We start from the raw sequence: 26,000 nt of genomic DNA, 5'->3' as shown, positions 1-26,000 counted from the left end.
GTTTTTCATGTTTGTTCAAGAAAAAAGTATCTCACTGTCTCCCTTTCTCCCCTTCAGTTTCACTGGGGGGAAAATAAGTAAAAAGGAAAACCTTGAAATCAAACACAAAAGTGATGAAACTGAAATTCTCTCTGCTCTTAAATATATTTTCTTCCAATCTGCTACTTACTGCCGGTACATGTATTGCTCTGCGGAGGAGATGCCAGCTGAATGGGTGCTTCACTGATCCAGGTATGAAAACACCGGTGCAGGTCTTTGGATCCAAGGGGATATCATGATTCTGTAAGAATGAGAGAGGGTCAAAATTTTGCTTTGTTTAACTTTGTGATCAGTTTGTCATCATCAAAAAACACCAGGTCTCGCCCACTGCTTAAAAAGTCTGCAATACAAGGGACTGATGTGTTTCAGGTCACAGTCCTCATCAGGTAAAAAACCACAGCTCACAGGTGAAGATGGTGTCACAGGCCAGGACACTGGGTGTGCACATCATGATATCAAATATTTCAACAAGGCAACATTATCTGGAAGTTTATCAAGTAGAAAAACAATTACAAACAGGAGAGGAGTGCTCAGAATAGGCACCAGAAGAGAGGTGAGCAGAGACGGTAAATGAATGCTTCTCTGTTTGCCACCGCCCCCTATACACACACAAACACAAACACACACACACACACACACACACACACACACACACACACACACACACACACACACACACACACACAGCCGTGTCTCCTTGACTTCAGAGACCATTACATTAAATTACATTCATCTGCAGGAGACTTATTCTAACCTTAACCATAGTCACTACTTGCTAAACCCTTACCTTAACCTAATCTTAACCTAAACTCAATACCTGGACCAAACACACACACACACACACACACACACACACACACACACACACACACACACACACACACACACACACACACACACACACACAGCCGTGACTCATTGACTTTAGAGACCATTACATTGAATTTCATCTGCAGGAGACTTATTCTAACCTAATCCCATTATTGACCATGAGATAATAATGGGATTTTTCTTGAATTGTATGAACTCGACAGAAATAAACGTTTTTCTTGTTATATATTTATGAAATATTGTGAATAACTGATATTAAAGTGTTGAGGTCAGTGTGGATCCCCACAGCATCACAGTGTTGTGTTTCCAGTGAGTTGTCTGTGTAATATCTCAGCTGTAGTTGTGTATGTTTGAAGTCAGCTCTGACAGGGAGCTACACATGAAGGCTGCATGACGTCAGCAGCGGCTCCAGTCAGTAGAAAGAGAGCATCCTCTCCTCCTCCTCCTCCTCCTCCTCCTCCTCCTCCTCCTGCTGCTCCTGCTCCTGCTCCTCCTCTGATGCTGCTGCTGCTGCTGCTTGTGACACTTGATCGTCTCAGGTAAGACCTCCACACCGCAGCGCTCACTGTTGCTTCTTATTTCTGACGAATCCACTGTTTCCTGTAGACTGGTACAGATATATGTTAAAGTGTGTGACGGGTCGGCGCCACTTGTCGCTCCACAGGTGGACTGGTCTCCTCTTGTCCGGCTCCTTTCGGGACTAACATCATGGGGGGATTGGATGCGCTCCGGCAGTTTAACTTGCTCACATGGCTCAGAGAGGAGAGGCAGTCGAGGAAACTGATTCTCTTCATTGTCTTCGTCGCCCTGCTGCTGGACAACATGCTGCTCACTGTGGTCGGTAAGTGCACACACCTCTCACTTTATTTATTTCCTGTATGTTTGTTTTGTTGTCTTTAAAACAACAACCCCCCCATGCGCAACAGGTAGTCATTTTCACCAAGTCCGTCTGGACTGCAGGATGCGCTCCGAGTCCGAGAATGGTGAAGACTAAAATCTGGACTTTCCCCGCATTCAGTTCCAAACCACATCAAGTAAAGTGATCAGATATAATGATGTGCTGCGTCCTGCGGCTATAGATACCACGTAGTGAAAGCATAGGTTACCAAACAATGAGGATGACTTAAATGTCATAATCCAATTATACCCACTTGACATCTGCTCTCCTTTAGAATGGATGCACATTACCAGATCAGATTTAACCCTCCCCAACCAACACTGGCAGATAAGTAACATGTAATATGATATAGATACTCTCTCTCTCTCTCTCTAGTACATGTAAGACAACCCAGTTCATAGTAGCCTAGACCAGCTGACTCCTATGGCTTTAAATGAACTTTTCTTACTATCTAATAATAAATAGCAAAAATATCATTCATCATCCCGCCATATCATTTCTGAATCCACAAAACAAACCCTGTTAATGTTTTTGATGCGGTGTTTATTTACCTGTGATAACACGCCAGCACCACATAAATTAAGGTTTTGTAAGGTTGACCCCTTGATTTATGAAACCATTAAATGACTATTTGACATGTTGTTGGGGTTGAGACTTTCACAATATTTTACGGTAGGAATTAGAACTCAGAGTATTCAGATTTGGGACAAGTTAATGGAAAATGAATGGGTTGTAATACACTTCTCTAGCACTTTAATGGGAACTGCTTATTCAATCGTGTGGCAGCAGAGTAACGTATAAAATCCTGCAGATGCACTTCAGGAGCTCACATCAAATATCAGAATGGAGAAAAAGTGTGATCCCAGTGTGACGTGATTGTTGGTTTGAGTGTTTCTGAAACTGGTGATCTCTCTTGATATTTTCACACACAACAGTCTGTCGGGTTTTTACTCAGAAACCAAAAACAATGGGTGAGCAGCAGTTCTGCGTTGATGAGAGAGGTCAGAGGAGAATGGTCAGACTGGTTGGCGCTGACCGAAAGAAACTCAGATAACCTTAAGACCTGTGGTGAACAGAGAAGCATCCGAATGAACAGCAACCTTGAGGTGGATGATCTCCAACATCAGAGACCACGTCAGGTTCCACTCCTGTCAGCCAGGAACAGAAATGTGAGGCTGCAGTGACACAGACTCACCAACACTGGACAGTAGAAGATACTGGACAGCTGTAAAGTAGCCTGGTCTGATGACTGTGGATTGTCGCAGAGGCTGCAGGGGTAGAGTCCCAATCTGAAGTTTTTCTTGATATGTTTTGGGACCTCAGTACCAAGCAGCCCTGGTTTGAATGTCACAGTCTATCTGAGTGTTGATCATGTTCTTCCCTTTATGGCCACAGTTTCGTGAACATGACAGTGAGTTCATTTAACTTCACTGACCTCCTCTGTGATGTGGCGGAACAGGAGATTGGCAGGATGAATGTGCAGAGGCTAAATCAGCAAGTATGATGTGATGCAGTCACCTCAACATGGAGCAGAATCTCAGAGGAACGTTTCCAACATCTTGAGGAATCAATGACATGAAAAAACTGAGGCTGTTTGAGATCAGAGGGAGGAACTGTGGTGTTCCTAATAAAGTGCTCAGTGCATTTAAAGGATTTTCAGACTAGCGATGAAAAACTACCACACAGGTCGCCTGCGTAAGCAGCTTGTTATATTAACCACGGTTCTGTTTTATTGTTAAATGGCCTGTAGCAGCTTTAGTGAATATGATGGAGGAGGAAGTCAGGTGACGTAGCAGACAGAGCGACAAAGTCTATACTCGGATGAGTCATGTTCGATTCCTGCGTAACACAGATTACAAAAGTTATTTCTTTTGTCCATGACAACGAACCTCTAGCCCCTTTAATGTAATTCAATAATGATCTTTTCCTCAAACTAGCCAAGTAGTTTTTGTGGCTAAACTTCAATTAACTGTGACGGTTCCACAACTTTAACCATGTGTTTATTACTGTTTCCATGGTTAGCTCTGATGCTGGTATGCTGCTAAAGTTCCTATTGTTACCATAACGATGATCGAACGAAGATCCAGTGCCCCTGCTGCTGGTACGCTCCTGTGCGTTGGAACAAATAACTGATCACTTAAATTGGAGGATTTTTGATTATCTGCAAGTTGTAACAGATTTTTTGGGGCTTTACTGTTAGTTTGACCATTTTCACAGGTTTTCCCCTTAAAATATTTTGAATCCATTGAAATACCTTAACATAAATGAATAAACATCCTCTTTATGTCACGATAGCATCAACAAATAAAGTCGTCTGTAAAATATGAAATAAAAGCCAGTGTTTGTGGCCCTCGCAGGACTGAAATATTCACAACCGATAATTTCATTTGGACTGAAATGATTCGCTGTCATTAACCGACCTGCCTGCTTCTAGCCTGCCAGTGCTCTCACTGCACATGACCAGGGTCTCTCGCTGAAGCAGAGGCGATAATCACAAGTTAGCGAGTATGTCACGGAAAAGTCGTCTTCTAGCAGACTGTCAGTGTGTGTTCATGTGTTCTGGTGGCGTCACTTTGACAAGAGGTGTTGATGGGAGTGGGGGGTGTCTGGGTCCTTGATAGCTTTTGCTGAATGGCTGAACATCCTTAGCCAGCGCACCCAACATGTGTACATGTTCCAGTGTGAATCTGATCCTGAATATGAGAGTGAACAGGATCACAGAAACAAAGATTACCACAGGATGTCTCAGTTCCGTGAATAACATGTTTTACTTGCTTATTGTGGAACACAACAGTGAATATAGTCTTTCAATCACTATTCGTACTGGACAGAAACATTTGTCTGCATATGACTCTGTTAATAGAGAACGTCTGCTGTCAGGAAATATTAAAGCTAATTTTTCTACTAAAATGTTATTCTGCTCTGTGGTAAAGCTGCACTGGCAGTTATTTTTCTGCTTGAATGCATTAAATGTCTGTAATACAATTCCAGTAGACTGTTATGGGAGAACGAGCTGTGCTTGGAGCAGATGATCGTACAAAGAAATCTGTGACGAGCTGACATGAACTCGTACTGGAAGTAGAAAAAACCCCTGGAGCCTTAAGAGCTGACATCTGAGTTTCTGTCGCACAGAATTAGGTTGTACATATATTTGCAGCATTATTGGAAACTTTGGCCATGTTTAATATGGACGTCCACACTGTAACATCACATATATGACAGGAAATAAGGACAATCATGATAGGTCCTCTTTAATGTCTGAGACCAACATCAACAGGCAATTCTATCTCCTTCAAGACATTAGTTATTTAGTGTCATCAATATAACACCATAATTGAAATGTCCAGTTCATTCTGTCACACACAAACATAACTGTAACAATAATGTATAGTTTAGTTCACCATGTGTTTCATATCATCTTCTACTTCTACTATCTTTACGTCCACTGTCAATACCGACAGTGTGGTTGTTACTTTATCATATTTTAAGAAGGCGATCACCACAGCATGATTGGCAACAGATGACACAGTGTAATACAAGGTGTTGATTGATTGTGTTGATTGACTGAAACATCAAATATTGGTTTATGAGAGGTTGAATCTCGTCAAAGTCTAGTTTTGTAAAAGAGCACAATGCTGACACAATGCAAACACTATCAAAAGGTCATCAACGCACATGTTTTGGAACCTGTTTCTAGAACAAAACGTTATCATTTTTGGACATGAATATGGTTTCATAAAATATGTAATACCCAGTTTCTTTGTGAAAGAAAGTGAAACAGGTTTTAGGTATCAGGTCATCTTTCTCTACTTATTATGTCAGAATAAATCACTCTGCAATATCTTGCTATACAAACCTCTGGAGGCATCCCCCTCTTTATTTTCTGTTTTTGTCACTTTGTCATGAGTGTAGACCTGAAGGAGGGTAATGGGCGAGTGGAGATGGGGAGGGACTGTGAGCCTGAAATCTGTATGAAGTGTGAAATGTAGAATGTAGGTTATCTGAAAGGTTTTACAAAAAGTTAGTAACCCAAACACATATATTCATATTGGCTAAAAGGTGTGTAGCCGCACACAGTTTTCTTCTCAGCTGTCTCCTGCTTCTTTAAATACAAACCTACAGACAGGGACTGCTGAGCTTTCTAAAAGCACTTACGCATTTAAGTCCCGCAGCTACTTCATTATAACTGTTGGTTCCAATAATGTAATTTTTAATTAGAAGTTGTAATTCACTCTGTTTGTACATGTTACCATCACTAGCCTTGAGATGAGCACGATGATGGAGAAAGGTGCCTGTCTGTCTGTATGAGTCCCGCCCCCACATGCGCTACATGAATGTGTGTGTGCCCAGCTGTGTTTGTGTGCTGTCGACAAGAGACACAGTCGTGTCCGGTGCTTGACTGATTTTTGAAAAATTCAGAGTTACATTGACGACACAGACATCGTCATTCGATTGACTGCTGCAGAAAACACACACATGTATGAGTTTTATCAATAAACAAATGAACGACTGATCTTTATTTACACTGATCTTTACAGCAGAGCCAAGACTGAGACACATTGCAAACACACACTAAAACAGTGTTGTCACAGAAGCACACGTAGCTGTGCTGCAGCCTCACACAGACATTTTACACTGTAAAATGTCCTAGAACACTTGTTTTTGCCATTTACCAGAGAAATAAACTCATGCCAGATGCCCCAAATTCCAATATATCGTGCGATGGCAAAAGTTTCAAAGGCTCATATCTGAAACCATTTGCACGACCACTATATTAAAGGCCCCATATTTTCCCCCTTTCTGGGATTTAATTTGAGGTATTGGTATCCCTAAGATGATATATCAGTGGTTTAAACTCGAAAAAACTGCTGCAATGTGTATTTCCATGTCCTCTCTTCTGCCTCTTTGGGTAACACGCGACCAGGCCTATCACTGGTCTCATTCTGGCGCATTCACTCTAGTAAACAGAGCTGAATGACTTTGTAGCTATAGAAGAACAGCCACATATTTACAGTCTGTTACAACAGGATGTTTCTGAATGATAAGTTACACCGTCCTCATTTTTGTTCAAGTTTTAGCAGGACAGTCGGCCAATGTAGGAGAAACGTCCCGAGTTACAGTACAGAGTTTCACAATGGAGTTTCAATACGGAGTAACGTAGACTTTACTCCGTACTGAGCACAGCGATACGGCACGTCAGAAGAAATAAAGCGTAACCGCTGGTCTCGAACAGTAACGTTCTTAGGAGGAATGTGCACGGACACATTCTCTTCCTTGCATCCCTCCACACTGCAGTGTTTCTTCAGTGTTGTTTGTTGTTGTTAGCCTGTGGTAGCTAACAAGCTGCTAGCTCAGCAACATGTCTGCTTGGTGTCGCGTTCGGTGTAGAGGGGTGGTGGTGGTGTAGGTGACAGGGAGCGGGGGGTGGTGGGTTCAGAGGCTGGACTGGTAGCGGCTGGGTGGGGCTGAGAGACGAGTGCGATCCTGTATGACTCATACAGGGGAGGAAGTACGAAACAAGACGTTTCGATAACATATTTCTTAGAATGGACTTAGTGAAAAAGTCAGCGGAGTGACTGTTTTCATACTTTGAGGGTCCCTACTGACCCCCTTCAAGTCACTACGGATAGTAAAAGCCCAGAAAATGTATTTACACAATATGGACCCTTTAAAGAAAAAACTGTGAGAATAATTTCATTTATTTATTCACTAGTGATGTGATCAACCAGCATTAAATGGTTAAATCTTTTTTTTCTTTCCCCCTCGAGGAACCCTCCTTGTTCTTTTCTGACATATGTTGCAGTGACATCTGGATTAGTGTCACGCCAGTGAGCATCAGTCAGTGGTCGAGTCATATTTCATTGCATCAGTCTTCTCTCCCCTCTTTATGCCTGCCAGTTCCCATCATTCCCAGCTACCTCTACAACCTGGATGAGATGACAGACGTGGTGTCGAAGAACAACACCACGTTACAGCAGGATCCTCAGGGAGCCTTCCACAGTATTGTGTCCTTATATGACAACACCGTGAGGTTGCCTGGCTCCAACACCACAGCCAGGTCCGCTGGTCTGATCCCTACGACCCCCGCGGCTCCAGCGCTGCCACAGAACTCCTCCGACTGCCCCCAGGCCAACAGCAGGCTGCTCAATGAGAATGTCAAAGTGGGAATGCTGTTCGCCTCCAAGGCCACCGTACAGCTCATCACCAACCCCTTCATAGGGCCTCTCACTAACAGGTAGGTGTTCGTCATCTCTTTGTGTCCCTGTGAGGACATTAGAATGTAGCATTTGCAACCTCTTTAGCTGGTTTCTTCAAAGGCATTATTCATATTTCCTGTGGGATAGCAGTCAGGGAATTTGTGTCACCACCATGCATTCTTATCATAAAACACAAGTTGCCATTAATTCAAGCACATTAATCAGTCACCTACTATACAGAGGTCAGTATTGTTAGGGCTGCAATGGACCATGATTTTAATTATCAATTAATTTTCTGATTATGTGCTTATTAGTCTGCAAAATGTATGAAACATTTTTTTGTTTTCTTTGACTCCGCTGCTACTGTGTGGCTCAATGTACATCCACTCAAAGTTCACTGGACAAATAACAACACAACATATCTTTACAGGGATGTCATCATTTATGGAGGGAGAGAGCCAAGCTACTCACTCAATAGACGGAATATCCGAGGAGAAGATTGTCGTGAAAATCAAAACTGCATAAAAATGGCATCGCATTCAAATATACTTAAAAGATACAGGAACTAGTCAATATGCTTTTAACTGGCAATGGATTAAAGCATAATGATTAAAGGTGGTGTTCCAACGCTTTCAGAGAGGATCACTTCTACCTCCTCCATTCAGCTCCACAGTATTTTATTCTCCTTTATGTCATTGCTCTGGTTGTCCAGAACTAAACGTCATAGTTGTAGCATCATGCTAAAATTCTAACAAGGACACACTGTTGTCAGCTAACCTTGGTGAAGGGATGATGCTACCTTGATGGGTCAGGAATACAGCTTTTATAGCTCAGAAGAAAGAAACATATATTCCACACAGGAAATTATCAGCAGATATCATTTCTGCTATTCAGAAAATGCAAACCAGGTTAGAATTAAGAATATTTCAAATACATTGAAGAGAAAGAGCAACAAAAAACTGCATTTTCAAGTCCAATGGAGAGACCTGCATACAACGTGTTAAACATGTGAGCTTCATGTGGTTCTGAGGTCATCTCAGCCACCAGGTCTAATCTAACTGTCTCAAATGGAGCAGAATTCCTGATTGTGTCTGTTTTCATGCATGGATAGTAAATGATGAGCAACTCAAATTTCAACCGACACATTCGAGTGTGATTGTCAACAAACTAAACATCTTCCAGAACAACATGCTTGTCCTACAGTGGTTTTACACGTCATTTAGGGAAAAGCAATTCTCAAGGCAAGCTGAAATGGAATTAGGTGTTCAGATGGTAATAACATGAGGGACACACTTTTGTCATTTTAGCCTGTTGGAGCCAGCAGATGTGCAACTTGTTAGTCATAATAACTTGATAACAATATGTCAGATTTTGTGTTTACAGCTTGTTCCTAGATAATGAGAAATATTAAGTGGCCAAAATAATAATGTAAATAATTCTAACAATTAGCCTCAATACAGAAAATATATGATTACCTGTACTGGGCATTGCAACAGAGTCTAGCTATTCTTATTGGTATATGGACATTCCACTGCCCAGCAGTTGGCAGAGGCTTTATACCTACATGTGAGCATCACTACACCTTTGTTCTTGAAAGACCATAAAACAGTGTTTTTACCATAATGACCCACCTGCACCTAAAGTCCAGCTACTTCGGTCAATCTATTTTATTTGTAATGGATTGGTTCAGCAGCAGAAGGCAGATGAAGGCAGGTTTTATTCAATCTGTTACTGACTGATTAAAATCGTATACACACTGCACAGCAATGATTTCTTGATCTGATACTAAAGGTCATTATAATAAAAGCACAGTAACCAGGAAGCTTTAACATGTATATTGAATGGAGCACAAAAGAGCCAACCTAAACAAATCCAACAGCTGGCGTTCACCTCAAAGCCAGTATGGAGTGTCTCAGATGGGCACTCAGATATGCTGTAATTGAGACAAAGAACACAGTCCCATTACTGGTTCTTAGTCACCTTCCCCCCTGACAGAGGACAATGCAAGGCAAGTGAAGCATGTCAGGTATCTACGTGGGATTACTACAGCTCTGATGTGGCTGGCAGCTTTTAGCCTTTTATTGAAAACAAAGATGTTATCATCCTCCCCAATTGTTTTGTGTCGGGCCAACAATTGTGTCTGGAAAGAATGTCATGCAGATGCAGAATTTCTCCAAATGCTTTGTGTCGGTGTTGTCACAAGACCCTTATTTTTGTGTTGAGTTTCTTGATTCCTCAAGCACATCAGCAGTTCTCTACATTTTAAATATATTTTTTTATACATTATATGTATATTTGTGAAGAAATTAAACAAATGATGTTGTGCAAATTTGATTTCATGCCCTTTTTTATCCTCTGTCCCTTTAGAATAGGATACCAACTTCCAATATTCATTGGTTTCTGTATCATGTTCCTCTCCACTATCAGTAAGTTTCCAGCCAACATGTTCACTATTATCAGAAAATCTGAGTGATTGCAACATATCTGATGATTCTTTGTCTATATTTCTGTTGTTCTCACTGTTGTGAAGTGTTTGCCTTCTCATCGAGCTACGCTCTGCTGTTTCTGGCCAGATCGCTTCAAGGTGTGGGCTCCTCCTGCTCCTCTGTAGCAGGTAAGACCTGCTCCTACTCATATTCACCATATCTGAATGCATTAACATCAATTCAGCTGAACGTATGCAATTTAAATTAGTGCTGTATTATGGGTTGTTTGTTGTCTAAATGGGGCTTTGCTAAGCGAGACACAGGGTTTCCAGGAAAGAAGCGAGTTGTCTTCTTTGATGCCACAAAAATATAAAAAACTTAAATCTGATGTTTGGACTATTTGTCATACTGGGTATAGATTATAAGTTGTAAAGTAGTGTTGAAGAAATACTGAATTGGCTCATGCTAATTATGTTCTAGCTAAAGTAGGGCAGTCAACTTGCATTCAATTTTTTGTCTAAATCTGGGTATACACTTTAATTTTTAGAAACGAGTAAATTGTTAAATTCCAACTCACTGTACATGAGTAATTTGTCTTTGATGTAAAGCCAAGGCTGAGGATTTATATGTCCATGCCCTTATCTTATGGTCGAGCTGCGACCTGACTGCTCCCACTGTACGTGTAAAATAGGCCCTGAGGAAATCCTCTGAGCTGCAGGTAGAGGTTTGTGTTGGCTACCAAAGAAGATGGCTTTGCAATGCTAACAAGACATGGGGGCAGTTATAGCATTAGTTAAACAATTCTATATCAATACGTGTAAGACTAAATAATGGGTTTATGAAGAAATAATAGGCTAAATTGACTCGATTGTGAATTACCTCTATGGGAGATCAATAAAGGTACCTTATCTTATCTTATCTTATCTTACCTTTTGTTATCTTAAATCCAAATGTAATTTCATCAAGTGTGAGTGTCTACACTTACATTTTCAAATATGACAGTCATTATCATCATGAACTTAGCTACCACAGCAGTCAGTATCAATAAAGCCAATGTTGCTGCCCAGCCTCCATTCCCCCTAGCGGGAGTCGGAAGATCATTTCTGGGGGCAACAGGTAGTTGAGGAGAAAAAAAACGTTGTTTTATATTCAAAATAAAATGAAATATTTATACTTGGAATTGTTTTTACGTGAAATGGTCTATGTCAGTGTGGAGATCTGTTTCAGAACGGATGTTCCCAAGTGACGACTCGAAACGGTTTGGAGCCACTGTGTGACATTAAACATCTGAAGAAGTGTTGCTTGTGTCCGTGTGTTTTCAGGGATGGGAATGCTTGCTAGTGTTTATACAAATGATGAGGAGCGAGGTCATGCCATTGGCGTCGCTTTGGGAGGGCTGGCACTGGGAGTGTTAGGTATGTATATGTACATAGTCCAACCACCACATGCGTCTGTAAAGGTTACCTGGCAGATTTGGAATATAATGATTAAACAGCAACTTCCCTTATTTGAACCATTATACATTTATTAACAATCGTCAGTGACAGTTTCTATAATTTCTGTTGTAAATTAGGCCACAGAAATCACATCTGCTCAGAACAGAGAGAAACTGTCCAGTCTTGTGTGTTTTAACTTCTGTAGTTTGATCCATTTGCATAAACACTGTATCTAATCCAAACTTAAATTAACTGTGAAGTTGTGATCCAAGACTTTCAAGCTCTCCACTCTACGACCAGCAAGTGTAAACTATAAGAAAAAATGATTTGGTACACATATTCCAAAGTGTAGAATATATTGTATGCAAATATTTCATTTTGAAACAGGTTGTACTTGCAACATTTTCAGCGCTAACCTGTCGAACTTGTTGCTCCCTGAGCTTTTATTGTGTGGGTAAAAATCAATGCAGTGACCATCCAGTCTGCCTCCACAGTGGGACCCCCATTCGGCAGTGTGATGTACGAGTTTGTTGGGAAGACTGCTCCTTTCCTTATTCTGGCTTTCCTGGCTTTGTTTGATGGAGGTACGGTTACAATGTTTCTTACACCCAAATCAAGACTTAGTCTTTATGGAAGCAATGAAATGTTCAGCATGATTCCATCATGAAAGAAGATGCATTCATGTTATATCAGAGAATGAAACTAACACTGTGTCTTTACAGCTCTGCAGCTCTTTGTTCTTCAGCCCACCAAGGTGGAACCAGAGGTGAGTGTGTTTGACTTGAACATTCATTTCCTGAAGGCTCACTTCATTAAGATGACCTTTATAGCTACACACTGTTTTATATACTTGCTCTGTGGCATTGTTTCTTTATTTGATAGTAAATGCAGGAAGTGTGGATAGAAATAGAGAAGGTGGATGGCACACAACACAACATCCACAGCTTTGGGTAGATGGTAAACAGCACTTACTGTATACAAGCACTTTAACAGGGCACTAGTACACAATACTTTACAGGACCTGACATTGTCCCAGGATAGAAAAACATTCAGTGAGAATTTAACATTCAGGATCCAAACTAGCTCGGCAATTTATTTACCATTGTCATGTTGGAGGTCATCCGCCTTCTCTCTTCCTCAGAAACAAGTCACTGGTCAGACAAATCATTACCTCCAATGAATTGCAATGCAGCCTCTGTTGCTATCATTCTGATTGAGAGGGCTCATGTCGGCAATGCAGAGCTGAGGGTTGAATGTCGTGTTACATTCAATCCACCTTCTCTATTCCTTCGTCTGACGGGTGACTTGTTCTTTTCTCCTCTGTTGGTGGAGTTGATAGGTATCGTTATCTCTGGCTATCAAGAGGCAGCAGACACAAGTCAATTTGAAGGTTATTTCAAATAAGACTCAGGAAATGAGTATTACTCTGTGGAAATGCTCTGATAACAAAGTGCATGAGTTGGGAAGCACACTGCACCTCTACCCGCTTCTCTTTCCTTGCTTGGAGGTGAAATGGAGTAAAACAGTGTACTATTGAGGGCAGCTTAAGTAACTTTGTGTTAGTTGTCACTGCATTCATTCAACAAATCAACATATGAGCAAATACCCCTTCTCTTTGAATGAATGAGGAACACTGCTGATGACTGTGATCAGTGACTGATGGACATGTTTGTTGTTGTTGGTGACATCTTACCCATTTGACCTGCTGTGATTTTTTTTATCAGAATCATTTAATTTAGTGTATTTGAAAAAGAAACCTCAACTCTAACATGTGTTAAGGGTCTGTCTACAGAAAAAAGTTGTATTAATTCATAGCAATTGTTTTTTGATATCTTCTGTAAATAAAGGGAGTTTAACGGGTGTGGTTGGTAACCATGCCTTACCTGGCTTAGTCTACTGCTACATGTAAAGAGTCTGTATTTACATGTAGCAGTAGACTAAGTCACTTGAGGAGTTCAGTGGAAAGGTGTGGTTATCTTCATGCTTATGTTGGCACTGAAAACAAACATACATGAAGAAAGTACTGAATGTAACCTGGGTCCTTACAAGTAGGGGGTTTTGGCTTTCAGCATTTGACAGACAATTTTATCACTGTGCCTTTTTCCTTCACAGAGTCAGAAGGGGACCCCGCTGCTGACACTGATGAAGGATCCATACATTGTAATCGCAGCTGGTAAGAAACTAACAGCAGCCCGATAAATATGAACAAACCTCATGTCCTAATGGAGCAGAACTTGACTATCCAGCAGAGAACAGAGGTTCAAGAAATATCAGCAGTCTTGAAGTCAGAGGCATGTGCCGTTATCAAATCATATATATCGTTCTTCAGTATCATGCTTCCATTAGTTGAGTCTTTTCACAGCTAAACATGCTTTCAACTCTCCCTGCAGAGGACATGCAACAAATGCTGTGTTAAAGTCTGAGATAGCCAGTGGGAGAGAACTCCGACATTTAAACATAGTATTTTCAGGATATGGCTATGGATAATGGAATTACTGTGGTTATTAGTCCTCAGAAGTGTGAAACAAATGTGCACGGCAGATAAAAGGCATCTGAGAGGGAGAGAGCATTTCTTCTAAACAGTAGGATGTATTTGTTTGCATGTCTATGTGTAGGGAGCTGGAAGAATAGCACATAAGGACCAAAGAGAAAAAAAAGGTAGACGATAACTGACACTGCATCAACTTGTCATCTATTTTCATCCCTAGGTGCCATTTGTTTTGGAAATATGGCCATAGCCATGATGGAGCCAACACTGCCAATCTGGATGATGGAGACCATGTGTGCCAGGAAATGGCAGCTAGGTATTTACAAAATTACACATTATGCATACACATACAATGTTGTTACAGCACATACATGTTCAAAAAACCTTTAATGCTTATGAAATATTAAAATAATGTCTCATTTGTGTCAAGATCTAGTGTTTAAACTTTTCAACATGTGGTGTTTTCTTATATGAGACATACCATGCCAGTGTATTTCCACCTTGCAACTGCAGTGAACCCTTGACAGATTCAGACAGCCAGGGTGTAATACATAGCCTACTTTAGGCATGAACTCCAGAGGAGCATTGGGTCCAGACATTCTCCAGAGGTTTCCTTTTAAACGAAAGCAACACATAGTAAACCTCTGGTAGCCCTCACTTGGCTGTAGCATTACGAGTGGTATCAGAAGAAGCAGGGTGTTGCTCATTTCAGCTGCAGTCCTACACCTTTCCCACCCCTACCATCCATCCTATAGAACTCTATACAAACCTACAATAGTGCAGGCTTGAGTTTAATGAGTTGTTGCTCTGACACCAGTTCTGGATACATTTTAAATCACTTTCAAGGAAGTGAAAAATCCAGGCTTCACCAAAAATCGAATCAAGCAAACTCAGTTATACTTGGAAACAGAGCATGGGATGCAATCTGAATTACTCCTCCTGAATCTGAGGTTCAACAGTCTGGCACCAGTCTTTCCATCCCCCTGTCCACTGACAGAACATAGTCCTCATGGTATCAAACATTCTCTACACACAAAGGCCTTACTGTCAGATTCCAGGAGCTTCTCACACTCTTCTGGAGCCCGGCCATAGAAACTGAGGTCAATCAAACTAAATAACTCATATTTTTTGACAAGATGCTTAGAATTCACTAGAAATACTAACACTACATACACATTGACTTTATAATGTGGACAGAAATCCCTAAGTGAAAAAGAAAATATGGTTCTCTGGTCACAAATTCATTGTGTTTTTTTTAAATTGTGTTATTAGTTATGATCTTTAGTTAATGACATTTTCTCTGATCTTATTTACATATTACACTTACATGTCTTACTTAGTGCTGCAGTGTCACTCATCCATCCTGCCAGATCTCCTCTATACAGACGCTGCCTCCAGGCTGTGGGGTTATTAGTTTGTTCCTCCAGTCTGTTGTATATGAAGTCTAGGTCAGATAGAAAAGGGTGCGTGGGGAACAGGATATTAGGGTGTCATATACTGGCAGGTGGAAAGCATAAGTCTTCATTACAGACAATGGGAGATGTACAGCAGCTCAGCGATGAGGCACCGATAGAGCTCTGCTTATCTTTGAAATCCCACCCACACCTTCATTCTCTCTCTGTGTGTGTGTCTCTCCACGGCCCAGGCGTCGCTTTCTTACCAGCGTCCATCTCCTATCTTATTGGAACCAACATCTTCGGCACGTTGGCGCACAAGATGGGGAGGTAAGGAGGGAAATTATCCTTATCTTCCCCCTGTCTCTCTCTCTCCTCTTCTTCTTCTTCTCTCGAGCTCTGTCTCCCTCTGTGGATGTGACATCTGTTTCCGCTCCTCTAAATGAGTTTTCAGTGTTTGTGAGGCTGGCTTTATTGAAGCCTTGATGATACAGAGCATCCATAATTTCTCTGTGTGCACATCTCCTCTTTGAATGGTAATTTTGATATTTGGGTTTGTTGATTCAGAATGTTCCTCTATTGTTAAGTATTACCATTGAGCAAAACTGTTAAATCATTGTAAATGTTATATCATGACTAATGCTGCTTCTGCTGTGTCTGTTCCTACTGTTAGAGCCACGGTTACATCTTATTACTGTTAATGTCAACAGTTCTATTGATGCTGTTTGCAGTATATATGTGGATTTAATGGAACAGGATGTTAGAGACAGTATGGAGCGTTTCACAGATCACAACACAGGTTTTTACAGATTAGATTTTTTTTACAGGTAGATTTACAGGGCTGCAACTCATAACATGTTTGTGTTTTGGAGCCTTAATGAATATGTGATTTGCTCCATCTTCAAATGTCCCTATATTTTTCCCAACCAAATGTTGTATGTTGCAGGATCAGGTTTCAACCACCTTATGGTGATAAATGGCAGCCACTAATGTAACAAGTAGAGTTTAGTCCTTTGTTCAAAGTCTTTTGGAATTACAGCAAGTAATTCTACTTTCTGCTAAAGGACTTAGTGTTACTTTATATATATATAAATATAAAGGAAAGTGTGGCGGCTGTGGCTGAGGGGGGAGAGCGGGTCGTCCACTAACCAGAAGGTTGGCGGTTTGATGTATGAATGATGTGTGATAGAGAAAGCTACACATAGATGCACTGTATGAATATGTGTGTGAATGTGTGAAAGGCAAAACTGTACTGTAAAGCACTTTGAGAAAAATTGGTCTGTATTTATATAGAGCTTTATAAGTGCTTTACAGTGCAGTTTAGTGCCATTCATACAGGGCATCTATGGGCAGCACTTTTTCTATTATGGGCAATTCAGTAACATAAAAACAGCATTCAGAAAATGTATGAAATTGTGAGACAAACATGGGACTTAAATATTCTAATTCGTGGTTATCACACAAAAATAACCGCGCATTTCCCTGTAACATCTAAAATCAAATTCTGGCTGATTACCTGAAAGAAAAGAGAGAATGTTTGGAATGGTGAGGGGAGAATTATTTATTATTATGATTTTTTATTTTGGTGATTTTCAAAATTACATGATATTGACCCCATTTTTTATTTGAAAAAATACCCAGGTATAGATTTTATTTTATATGGATAAAATAGCCACTTTTGCCTTATCAACATACGACATATATTCAATAAAACATCATGACAATAATCTTCATTTCTGCTGATTTATCAACAATCAAAAACTATTGGTTAGTATTCAGACTCTTTCCTGTGGCACTCCACATTGTGGTTAGGTTTGCTTAAATTAGCTTTTTATGTGTTATAGTTCAGAAAGGCACACAACTGTGTACAACTGCACAGTTCACACCACATGTCTGGCAAAGCCCAAGTCATAAAGTCCACAGAACTCTCTGGGTGAGGATGTAAAACAATTTCCCAGGAACACAGTGACACCAGTATCTGTGATACAGAAGAAATTGAGAAAAACCTTCTCTAGATTCAAAGTAACTGGGGAAGAAGGATCTTGGTCAGGGAAGTGAATGAGACCCCAACGCTCAGTTAGAGCCTCAGACGTTCTGCAGAGATGAGGGAACGTGATTCTAAGCAGCAGGGACTGGGATACTGGTCAGAACTGAGGAAAGGAGCCATATTGAGAAGAAAAGACAGTTCATCTTCCAATATGGCAATAACCAGAAGCAAGCAGCCAAGACAACACCGGAGTGTCTTCTGGACAAGTCTCTGACTGTCCTCAAGTGTCCAGAGAATATGTGTAGAGACCTGAAGATGTCAGGTCAGATACTTCTCATCCAATGTGATCTGAGAGGATAAAGTGAAGAAATCCAGGTGTGCAGAGACTTACACAGTAAAACCTGAGGCTGCCAAAGGGAATGTGAAAAACACAGTTAGGTCTGAATACTAAAAATGAGTTTTTGATTCTTAATAAATAATATTTCTTTACTTTCACTTTGTCATGATGGTTGCCCATTAGCCATTAGAATTGAATCTACAACAATGAAGGGTGCATAAATGAAGAGGGATGACAACTTTCTGGAGCCATTCTGTATATATTATATGTTTTACACATTTTAAACCAACTTACATCTTCTAACTTAATAACGTGGTTGATTGAGTGTGAAGTGTTTTACATGAGATGACGTCACATTCTCACTCCCTTGCAGATGGCTGTGTGCTCTCATTGGAATGGTGGTGGTTGGAATCAGTGTAATATGTGTAAGTATGAAGGAGACAACTACAGCATCAGTGTGGAGTCAGATAGGACCTCTTCAGTACTGGATTAGTGCTGATAGGCCACTCAAGAGCTTTGTTTTGCCGCGTGCCATTTTGAGCCAATCACAGCTGACACTGGGTGAAGATAAAGGGATAGACATTTATATTCACATTAACATTAACATTATGCAAAATAATTAAAAATATAATAGAAAATATATAGAAAAGGAATTATTTCAATGCAAAGGAATAAATAGAGAGATAAATGTTAAAAGGAATTTCATTTCATTTAATTATTTAGGAATTTAATATCTGATTTGTCATTAAATGTCCACATTTTGTAATATTTATTCCTTTCTATACTTTCCACCTTTATTCTTTTACAGGTGTATTCTTTTTTGATGGGCCCATATATGCATACTGTATTCATATGGAAAACTTTCAATTCAATAAACCGCTGGAATGTGTCTGTCTGCTGTAGGTTCCATTTGCCAATGACATCTACGGTCTGATTCTTCCTAACTTTGGTGTTGGCTTTGCTATTGGTAAGTCAGCTAATTTAATAGTGTACCAATCAAACAGAACCAGTGCATTCACCTTTATTGTCTGTGCTGTTCCAGGCATGGTGGACTCCTCTATGATGCCTATAATGGGTTACCTGGTGGACCTGCGCCATGTGTCGGTGTATGGAAGTGTGTATGCCATTGCTGATGTTGCGTTCTGCATGGGATTTGCTTTAGGTGAGCACAAAGTATTTACAGACTATTTACACCACAGGTTGTGACAGACCTCGTGGATCTGAGCTGTAACAGAGGGTCCATTCCCTAAATATTTGACTCATGTTTGTACAAATGAAATGATGTTATTGTGGCACCAGAATTCATGGTTATTACACAGAAGGTTGTTTCTTTTCTTGTTTAGTTGAAATAGCCTCCCTACATACTGTCAATACTGATGCCAGTGAGGTAACAGAAACACACAGGACTGAGACAGCAGGGGCAGACTTCACAAAGTTCATTGATGCAAAAGGTCAAAGAGAGAAGTCCAAATGAATCCAGTGTCCAGACACAGGTCGAACACACGGGAGCAGGGAACAAGCCGACACACACTCAGGAAGAGAACATCGTGTTTTAGCAGCGGAGAGGAGGAAAGACACGTCTAAATACATACGGACAGTTGTGACTAACAAGACACACACGGACGCAGAAAAGTGATGGGGAAAAAGACATTGGCAGGAAGTAAAAACAACAGCACCATATGAGATTAAGAAATATTGAAAGATATTAGAAAGCAGGAAATAACAGAATTTAAATCAACACCTCTGTTTCAAGATATTGGTTCCTCATCGCTGATGTTAATTTTAACACAACCATTAAAATGCGTAATAGACACAAATATCTCTGTCCTTTGTGTTTATGTTATGTCCTGATTTTATACTTTAACATGCCACATGTGTGCTATTATTTCGTCCTCATGTTCCTTATGAGGTATCAAGGGTACATAATATGACTAACCAGCAACATGTGGATATGCATCTTCCAGCTCTGACTGGTCACACAGCGTGTTTCATACATTTTTTCATTACAGCAATTTCCTTGTAGTGAAATATCTTATCATGACCCTACTGTTATTCTCTTTTAGAAAAATATAACCTCCCTCCAAGTTACGCCAAATCCTGCTATCCAATTGCAAATGAATGAAAATGACATTTTGATAATCGTATTACCCTCAGCCAAACATTGCAAACTAAACCAGTCTGTGATGTGTCCTCTAATGATGCAGGTCCATCTATTGGAGGATCCATTGCTGAGAGCATCGGCTTCCCCTGGCTGATGACCATAATTGGAGTAGTGGATATATTCTTTGCTCCATTTTGCATCTTTCTCAGGAATCCACCAGGACAAGAAGAGAAAATTGTAAGATTCAAAACACACAAATACACACACATACGGAATCCCTGGAGAGAACAATGCTCAACAAACATCATTTTAAGAATTATCTAGTGTTAGCTAGTGTTTGGATAGTTAGATATATAACTCCGATCTCTGGGATTTCTTGTTTTGCCTTCAAGTCTGAATGATAATGCTCCGACATTTGGTTCCTTCAATTCTACAACAGATGCACGAGAAATCCTACATTCAGTCATACAGTGTGGAGCAAATACCACATCCATGACAACAGAGACCTTTACGCTGTGTAGTCATTTACACCTCTATACTGCACAAAGGGCACCAACATGTCCTGAATTAAGACGAGAGACTCTGGCTTGACCAAAATGTACAAATAAAATTAGCATCTTGGTTACATGGGTGCATACACCTTTAGGAGCAGGTCCACAGGACTCCCAGACGACCAGAACATTTACTTCCCTCTCTCCCTCTACCTCCTTCACTCATTCTCCTTCACTGTACCAAAGTACCAAAAGTAAAGCAAAATGCCAAAAAACGCCTGCGCTGTTGGAACTCCTGATACTGGAATCTGAAAGGCAATGCAAGAAAACAGCTTCCTTAAGCTTTATATGTAACATTTGTAACATCAACTCTTACAAGCTGTCTGCACCATATTACACCTTTAGTTTACTTACTCTCAGTGTTCCCCATCTGAATTCTTGGTTTAATGAAACCAAACATGACTTGATCAAATGTTTCAACTTGACCTATACAGTAAGATCATAGGAGTATTTGAATAACTGAACCAAAAACTCAGACGCTCCTCAAATCGAGAACATTAACTGTAGTTAAAAATAAAAAATGTCAGGTCTGGGTTTAACTGAGTAACAACAACTGTACAAAAGGAACTTGGACTCATGTTGTGACACATTCCAATAACTTTCTTTTCAGGCAATTTTGTCGGACACCAACTGTTCCATGAAGACGATGTCCTACTCCACACAAGGGACACACGTTCAGGGTGAAAACATGGATCCAGAATATGACGATTATGATTAACAGCGACACCAGCGATGCAGGTTAATCCTTCAGAGGATCTATTTTGTTGTACAAAAAAAAGGGAACACAGAAGAAAAAAAAAAAATAGCAATGAAACAACAGCCAAGATATTTCCATGTGAATGTCCTGCGTTCAGTCTTCACTGTTTAGTGTCTTCTTAGCAGTCGTACTGGAGCAAACCAAAGTTGTTCTTGATCTGTGGTTGCAAGTGCATTGTGTGAGAGATATTTTTTTAGCCAACAGCCTTATTCAATAGAGACATGTGTCATAAAGCACTTTTTAGACAGTAGGAGGGTGCTGAGCAACAAGAGTGTGGTGTGCAGTTTGGTGGTATTTTGGGTAATTGTGTGGTATGTCAACAAACTGTTTGTGTAACCTCCATAGAGATGTGTTGGCCCGGTCTATGGTCCTTGTTTGCATTGTGATGCTTAAGACTCCTCGGAGCCAGCTGTGTTGGGAAGTCAACACATTTCAGCTGCTTAAGAAAAAGATGAGAAATACATCCTGAAAAAAAAGAATACAAGCAGAGAGAGATGATATCATTTTAATAAAAGAGAAGCTCTGACAGAAAGATCATTTTAAGCCACTGTTCATAATGTGCACCGACACATTCATGTTATCATGACAATGTCCACAGCGTTCATCAATTCATCAGTGCAACACCCGTCATGTCATGCTCGCTTGTCTCAGTGTCTCTCTGTGTTCTGAAAAAATAAAAAATACTGTTTATATCCACCCACTGATTCCATTCATTTCCACTTCAGTGTTTTCTCAGTCGACGTTAAGCTTCAGAGAATTGTTCCCGTTTCTTTTATTCACCTTATCGTAACATGGACAATGTGAAAAACAAAATGTAGGCATTAGTGCGGAAGAAGTGGGAAGACTAGAATTAATAGATGATTATGAAAAGAAATAGAGACAAAGAAAAAATGAGAGCAGCATAGTGGTGAGTATGACATGACTGCTGTACAAATGGATTTATAATGTGTGTTGTAGAAGGCTGATGAGTGTCTCTCTTCTTTTTACCTTCTAAAGCCTTTACTATTGACCAGCCTGTGTGTGGTGTCCCAGTCACAGCCACAGTATTAACTGCTGGGATGAGGGGATTGTTTGAACACCAGCTTTGAGAATTTGCATGTATGTTCGGCTGGAGTATCATTCACAGCACATCTGTCACATTTCCATTGGACACAGCTGTGAAAACTCTACACCCTGTTTCCTAAAAGTTTCCAATTGTACCCGGACACGTTTCCCACCGCTCTCCTACTTTAACATTTTAGCATTGCAGGCCTGTTGTCAGTATTAAGTTCGTACGTGGCTGATTCAAAGAAACTGATAGTTTCCCCCACAGCTCCATCTTTGCTGCAGGCCTCTCATTGATATCAAAATACAATATCATTATGTGTATTTTGGTTCACAGCTGTCTGCAAACCATGTCTCTGTATACTACTGCTCTCCATTGCTGTGCTAATTGTCAATTAAGTGAGTCTGTGTGCCAAAGTTCTCCCATCGGGATTTACAAGTAATTGATTTGGTTGATTAATGAATGAATTGGTTGATTACATACAGTGGAATAAAACCTCTGTCCTCACCTTACGTCGCTGCAGGAAAATGTGTCTCTGAAAAGTATGTAGCTTGCTCTGTCATGGATGACAGCATCTGTAGTCAGCTTGAATTCAGCGTGGTTGTGAATGGATTTAAATACCGAGAGTCATGACACAAAAAAGGTCTATAAACATTCATAGAAACTTCTCCTGCAGTGTAATCCACTTTAACTCTGTCCGTGCATCCCTGAGCTACATTTGATTGACAGCTCGATGGATATACCCACCAATGACTGAGTGGGGGAGGCGTTTCCTGGGGTTTCCACCCCGAGTCATCATTAATGCTATTATACAAGTATTCTACTGTATATGCATACTGATGGCTATATATAGAGTCCATTCAGCAATTATACGCGACCTCTATGGTAAAATATCTAGCTGGATGTAGCAGCTGCTCAGCTGAGCCTAGCTTAACATAAAGACTGGAAGCCGGGGGAACAACTGATAGACACAATTGACCTCCATGCACATTCAAAGCTCCCTAATTAACACATTATATCTCTCTCATTTCATCTGTTGAAAAACCAAGGAGTGAAAACCTGAGGACAGAGGGTCCACCGCTGGACAGAGCTCGCTCCTTCCCTGCAGTCTTTATGCTAAGCTACATGCTGTAAACCAGAGACGTATCAATCTTAACGTCAAATAAATAATGAAAATAATGAATAAGAAAATGATTCATGGTTTCCACCACAGTTGTGTTCTTGTTGGTGGTGAGGCACAGCCTCTCACACAACACCAGTATTCTAATCCTCATTATCTTCCTAATTGTTGGTCTTTTGAAAATGTCACACTGGAATCAATAATGATTTAAGCACATTGTATTCTATGTTTTCTATCATATTAGATGTGACTGATTTCTGACCGGATGTTTACTGAAAGACTAATATCCACCTTATAGATCAGTTGAGCACAGTTGATGCCATTGGTTGCCTCCTGTTCTGTCAAGGCCACAGGTGTTGATCGTGTCCTTCAGTCGAACTACTCCTGTCTGTCATGGATTTGGGAAAATAACACTATTTGCAAATCATTTTCTCTCTTGTGACAAATGAGTCGACATAAGGAAGTATATCAAAATATATGTTAATCAACAGCTTTTTCTGAAGCACTAAATATATATATATATATATATATATTCATCATGCCTTAAATATTTATGTTGTTGCAGTTCTTGTACAATGAGGAAAGTCTCCTGAATAACTGGACAGTTAACTGCTTTTTTCATTCTCAAATGGACAGTAAAAGGAAACAGGGTGACTGGTGTTCCTGTATTTTGAAGTCAAGTCAAATTGTATTAGTTTTATACCTGCCTATACATTCTAGTTGGGCAACAACACAAGAGAGAGGTGAGAAAATGAAATGTAAACCAAAATTTATCTTTCAGATAACTACTCAGTTTAAGTTAAACCACAACTTGTAAGCAAATGGCTGAAAGTCCAGTTGTAAGGCACGTTGCTGTACCAACGCCCGATCTAATGTCAGCCGATGAGATTTCTCCCTGACAACCTTTGATGGATAGATGGAATATAATTTCAGCCTCTGGTGCAGCTCTGCTTCTCAGACATGCTTTTAACAAATGTCTACTCACCAAACTGATTTATTGTACTTTAAAGGACAATTTTCAAAGACTCTTGATGTCCCTTGTGTTTATAATATACTTCAATGTTCAGATTGTTGTGTCCTCATAAACCTGCTGATGGGCTGTGAAACACTGTACTTGACTGTAATGGATCTGAAGTGGTGAAATAATAATCATGATCATACTGTAATGGCTCCTGCATTGATTTGAACCTTTGAACAGGTACTCACACATCCAAATCCTCTTTTTTGGATTTATATATGGAGAATTCTTTTTTGTGTTGCTGGGTAATGGACGTATGTGTGTCCATGTAACTACATGTTTGTCATTAATTGGATGTTACTGTTTATTTTCTCCTTACTTGTGAGAATGCCATATCATCTATTAAATGTGGTACGCTCTGAAAATGTTTTTTTCTTCTTCTCAGAAATGACTACATCGAAACTGATTATAGAGACAGATGGATTTTCAGCACCATTACCCTATGGTGCATTTAGACGCCTGTGTTATTCTAAATGCTGTTTCCCATTATTGGCGTGCAGTGAGCAGAGCAGTAACATGTACTGTATACGTAGGTAAGCGTGAAAACGTCAAACAGCGAGGAGCGAGCATTCTTCTCAGTTTGGTAACAGAAATACTCACATTGATTGTCTGTATACTGGGTGGTGGAAGACAGCAGAATGAGTTACCATGAAGGGGAAATGTGGGAGCAGACACACTGTAATCAGCCTGTCCATCTCAACACTGGGCTTCAATTACTTTTGCGGATGATCACACAATACCTTCCATCCTTTCCCTCTTCAGTAAAAACCCAGACAACACTGCTTCTTACAGCAATGTTGGTACAGACACATCTTCTATTGTCATGTTGCTCTTCTGGGTTCTTCAAATCCAATGTGCTCAGATATTAGAAAGAGTTTGGTCATTTTCCTATTTTTCTTAGCTGTGTGAGTGATAGTAGCCCATTTTGACACGAGTAATTAAAATAATAATGTTCAATATTCATACCAAATTAAACCTAATTGTTCATAAAATCTCTGGTATATCTTTTTATATTTTTCTCACTGTAAGGTCCTCCACAGATTTACTATTGCTCTCCTATAATATTGGTCAGCTCTTGTGAATTTTTCAGTTTTTTTTTCACGTGCAGCAGAATGATCGTAGGTGCAGTGCGATCATCCTCCAGCACTGACCGTGCTGTGGAGGTGAGACTACATGTTGTGTTCATAGGGTCTCACATCTCTGACTGTGCAACACTTGGAAACACATGTCCACTTCAGCAGAGTTTACCTCTAAAGATTCACATCCTCAGTAGAAACCAATGGACTCAGCCTAACACATAGTATTCCCATAGAATTGAATGGACTTCCGCACACACCCACAGAAATGCGCAAATGAGGCATAAGTTGTCAGCTGC

General features: G+C 40.2%; 1 protein-coding gene across 2 annotated transcripts; it reads left to right on the top strand.

The window, feature by feature from the left end:
- Positions 1-1,296: 1,296 nt before the first annotated feature.
- On the top strand, positions 1,297-24,990 carry slc18a2 (solute carrier family 18 member 2). 2 transcript variants are annotated; one of them, XM_035171689.2, is made up of 16 exons: positions 1,297-1,409; positions 1,535-1,711; positions 7,667-8,003; positions 10,333-10,391; positions 10,496-10,579; positions 11,714-11,806; positions 12,322-12,411; positions 12,550-12,593; positions 13,940-14,000; positions 14,536-14,631; positions 15,961-16,039; positions 18,407-18,458; positions 18,937-19,000; positions 19,076-19,195; positions 20,238-20,371; positions 21,296-24,990. In XM_035171689.2, the coding sequence occupies exons 2-16, from the start codon at positions 1,579-1,581 to the stop codon at positions 21,401-21,403; spliced, it is 1,554 nt and encodes a 517-aa protein (XP_035027580.1). In that variant the 5' UTR covers positions 1,297-1,409; positions 1,535-1,578; the 3' UTR covers positions 21,404-24,990. The 2 variants fall into 2 exon arrangements, with proteins under 2 accessions (XP_035027580.1, XP_035027581.1); XM_035171690.2 differs by lacking the exon at positions 1,297-1,409 and having other exon boundaries at positions 1,492-1,711.
- Positions 24,991-26,000: the final 1,010 nt, after the last annotated feature.

Source organism: Hippoglossus stenolepis, chromosome 12 (assembly GCF_022539355.2).
Source record: "Hippoglossus stenolepis isolate QCI-W04-F060 chromosome 12, HSTE1.2, whole genome shotgun sequence".
Lineage (NCBI taxonomy): Eukaryota > Metazoa > Chordata > Actinopteri > Pleuronectiformes > Pleuronectidae > Hippoglossus > Hippoglossus stenolepis.
Note: the sequence above shows the minus strand (reverse complement) of the source record. Positions and strands in the feature narration are given on the sequence as shown.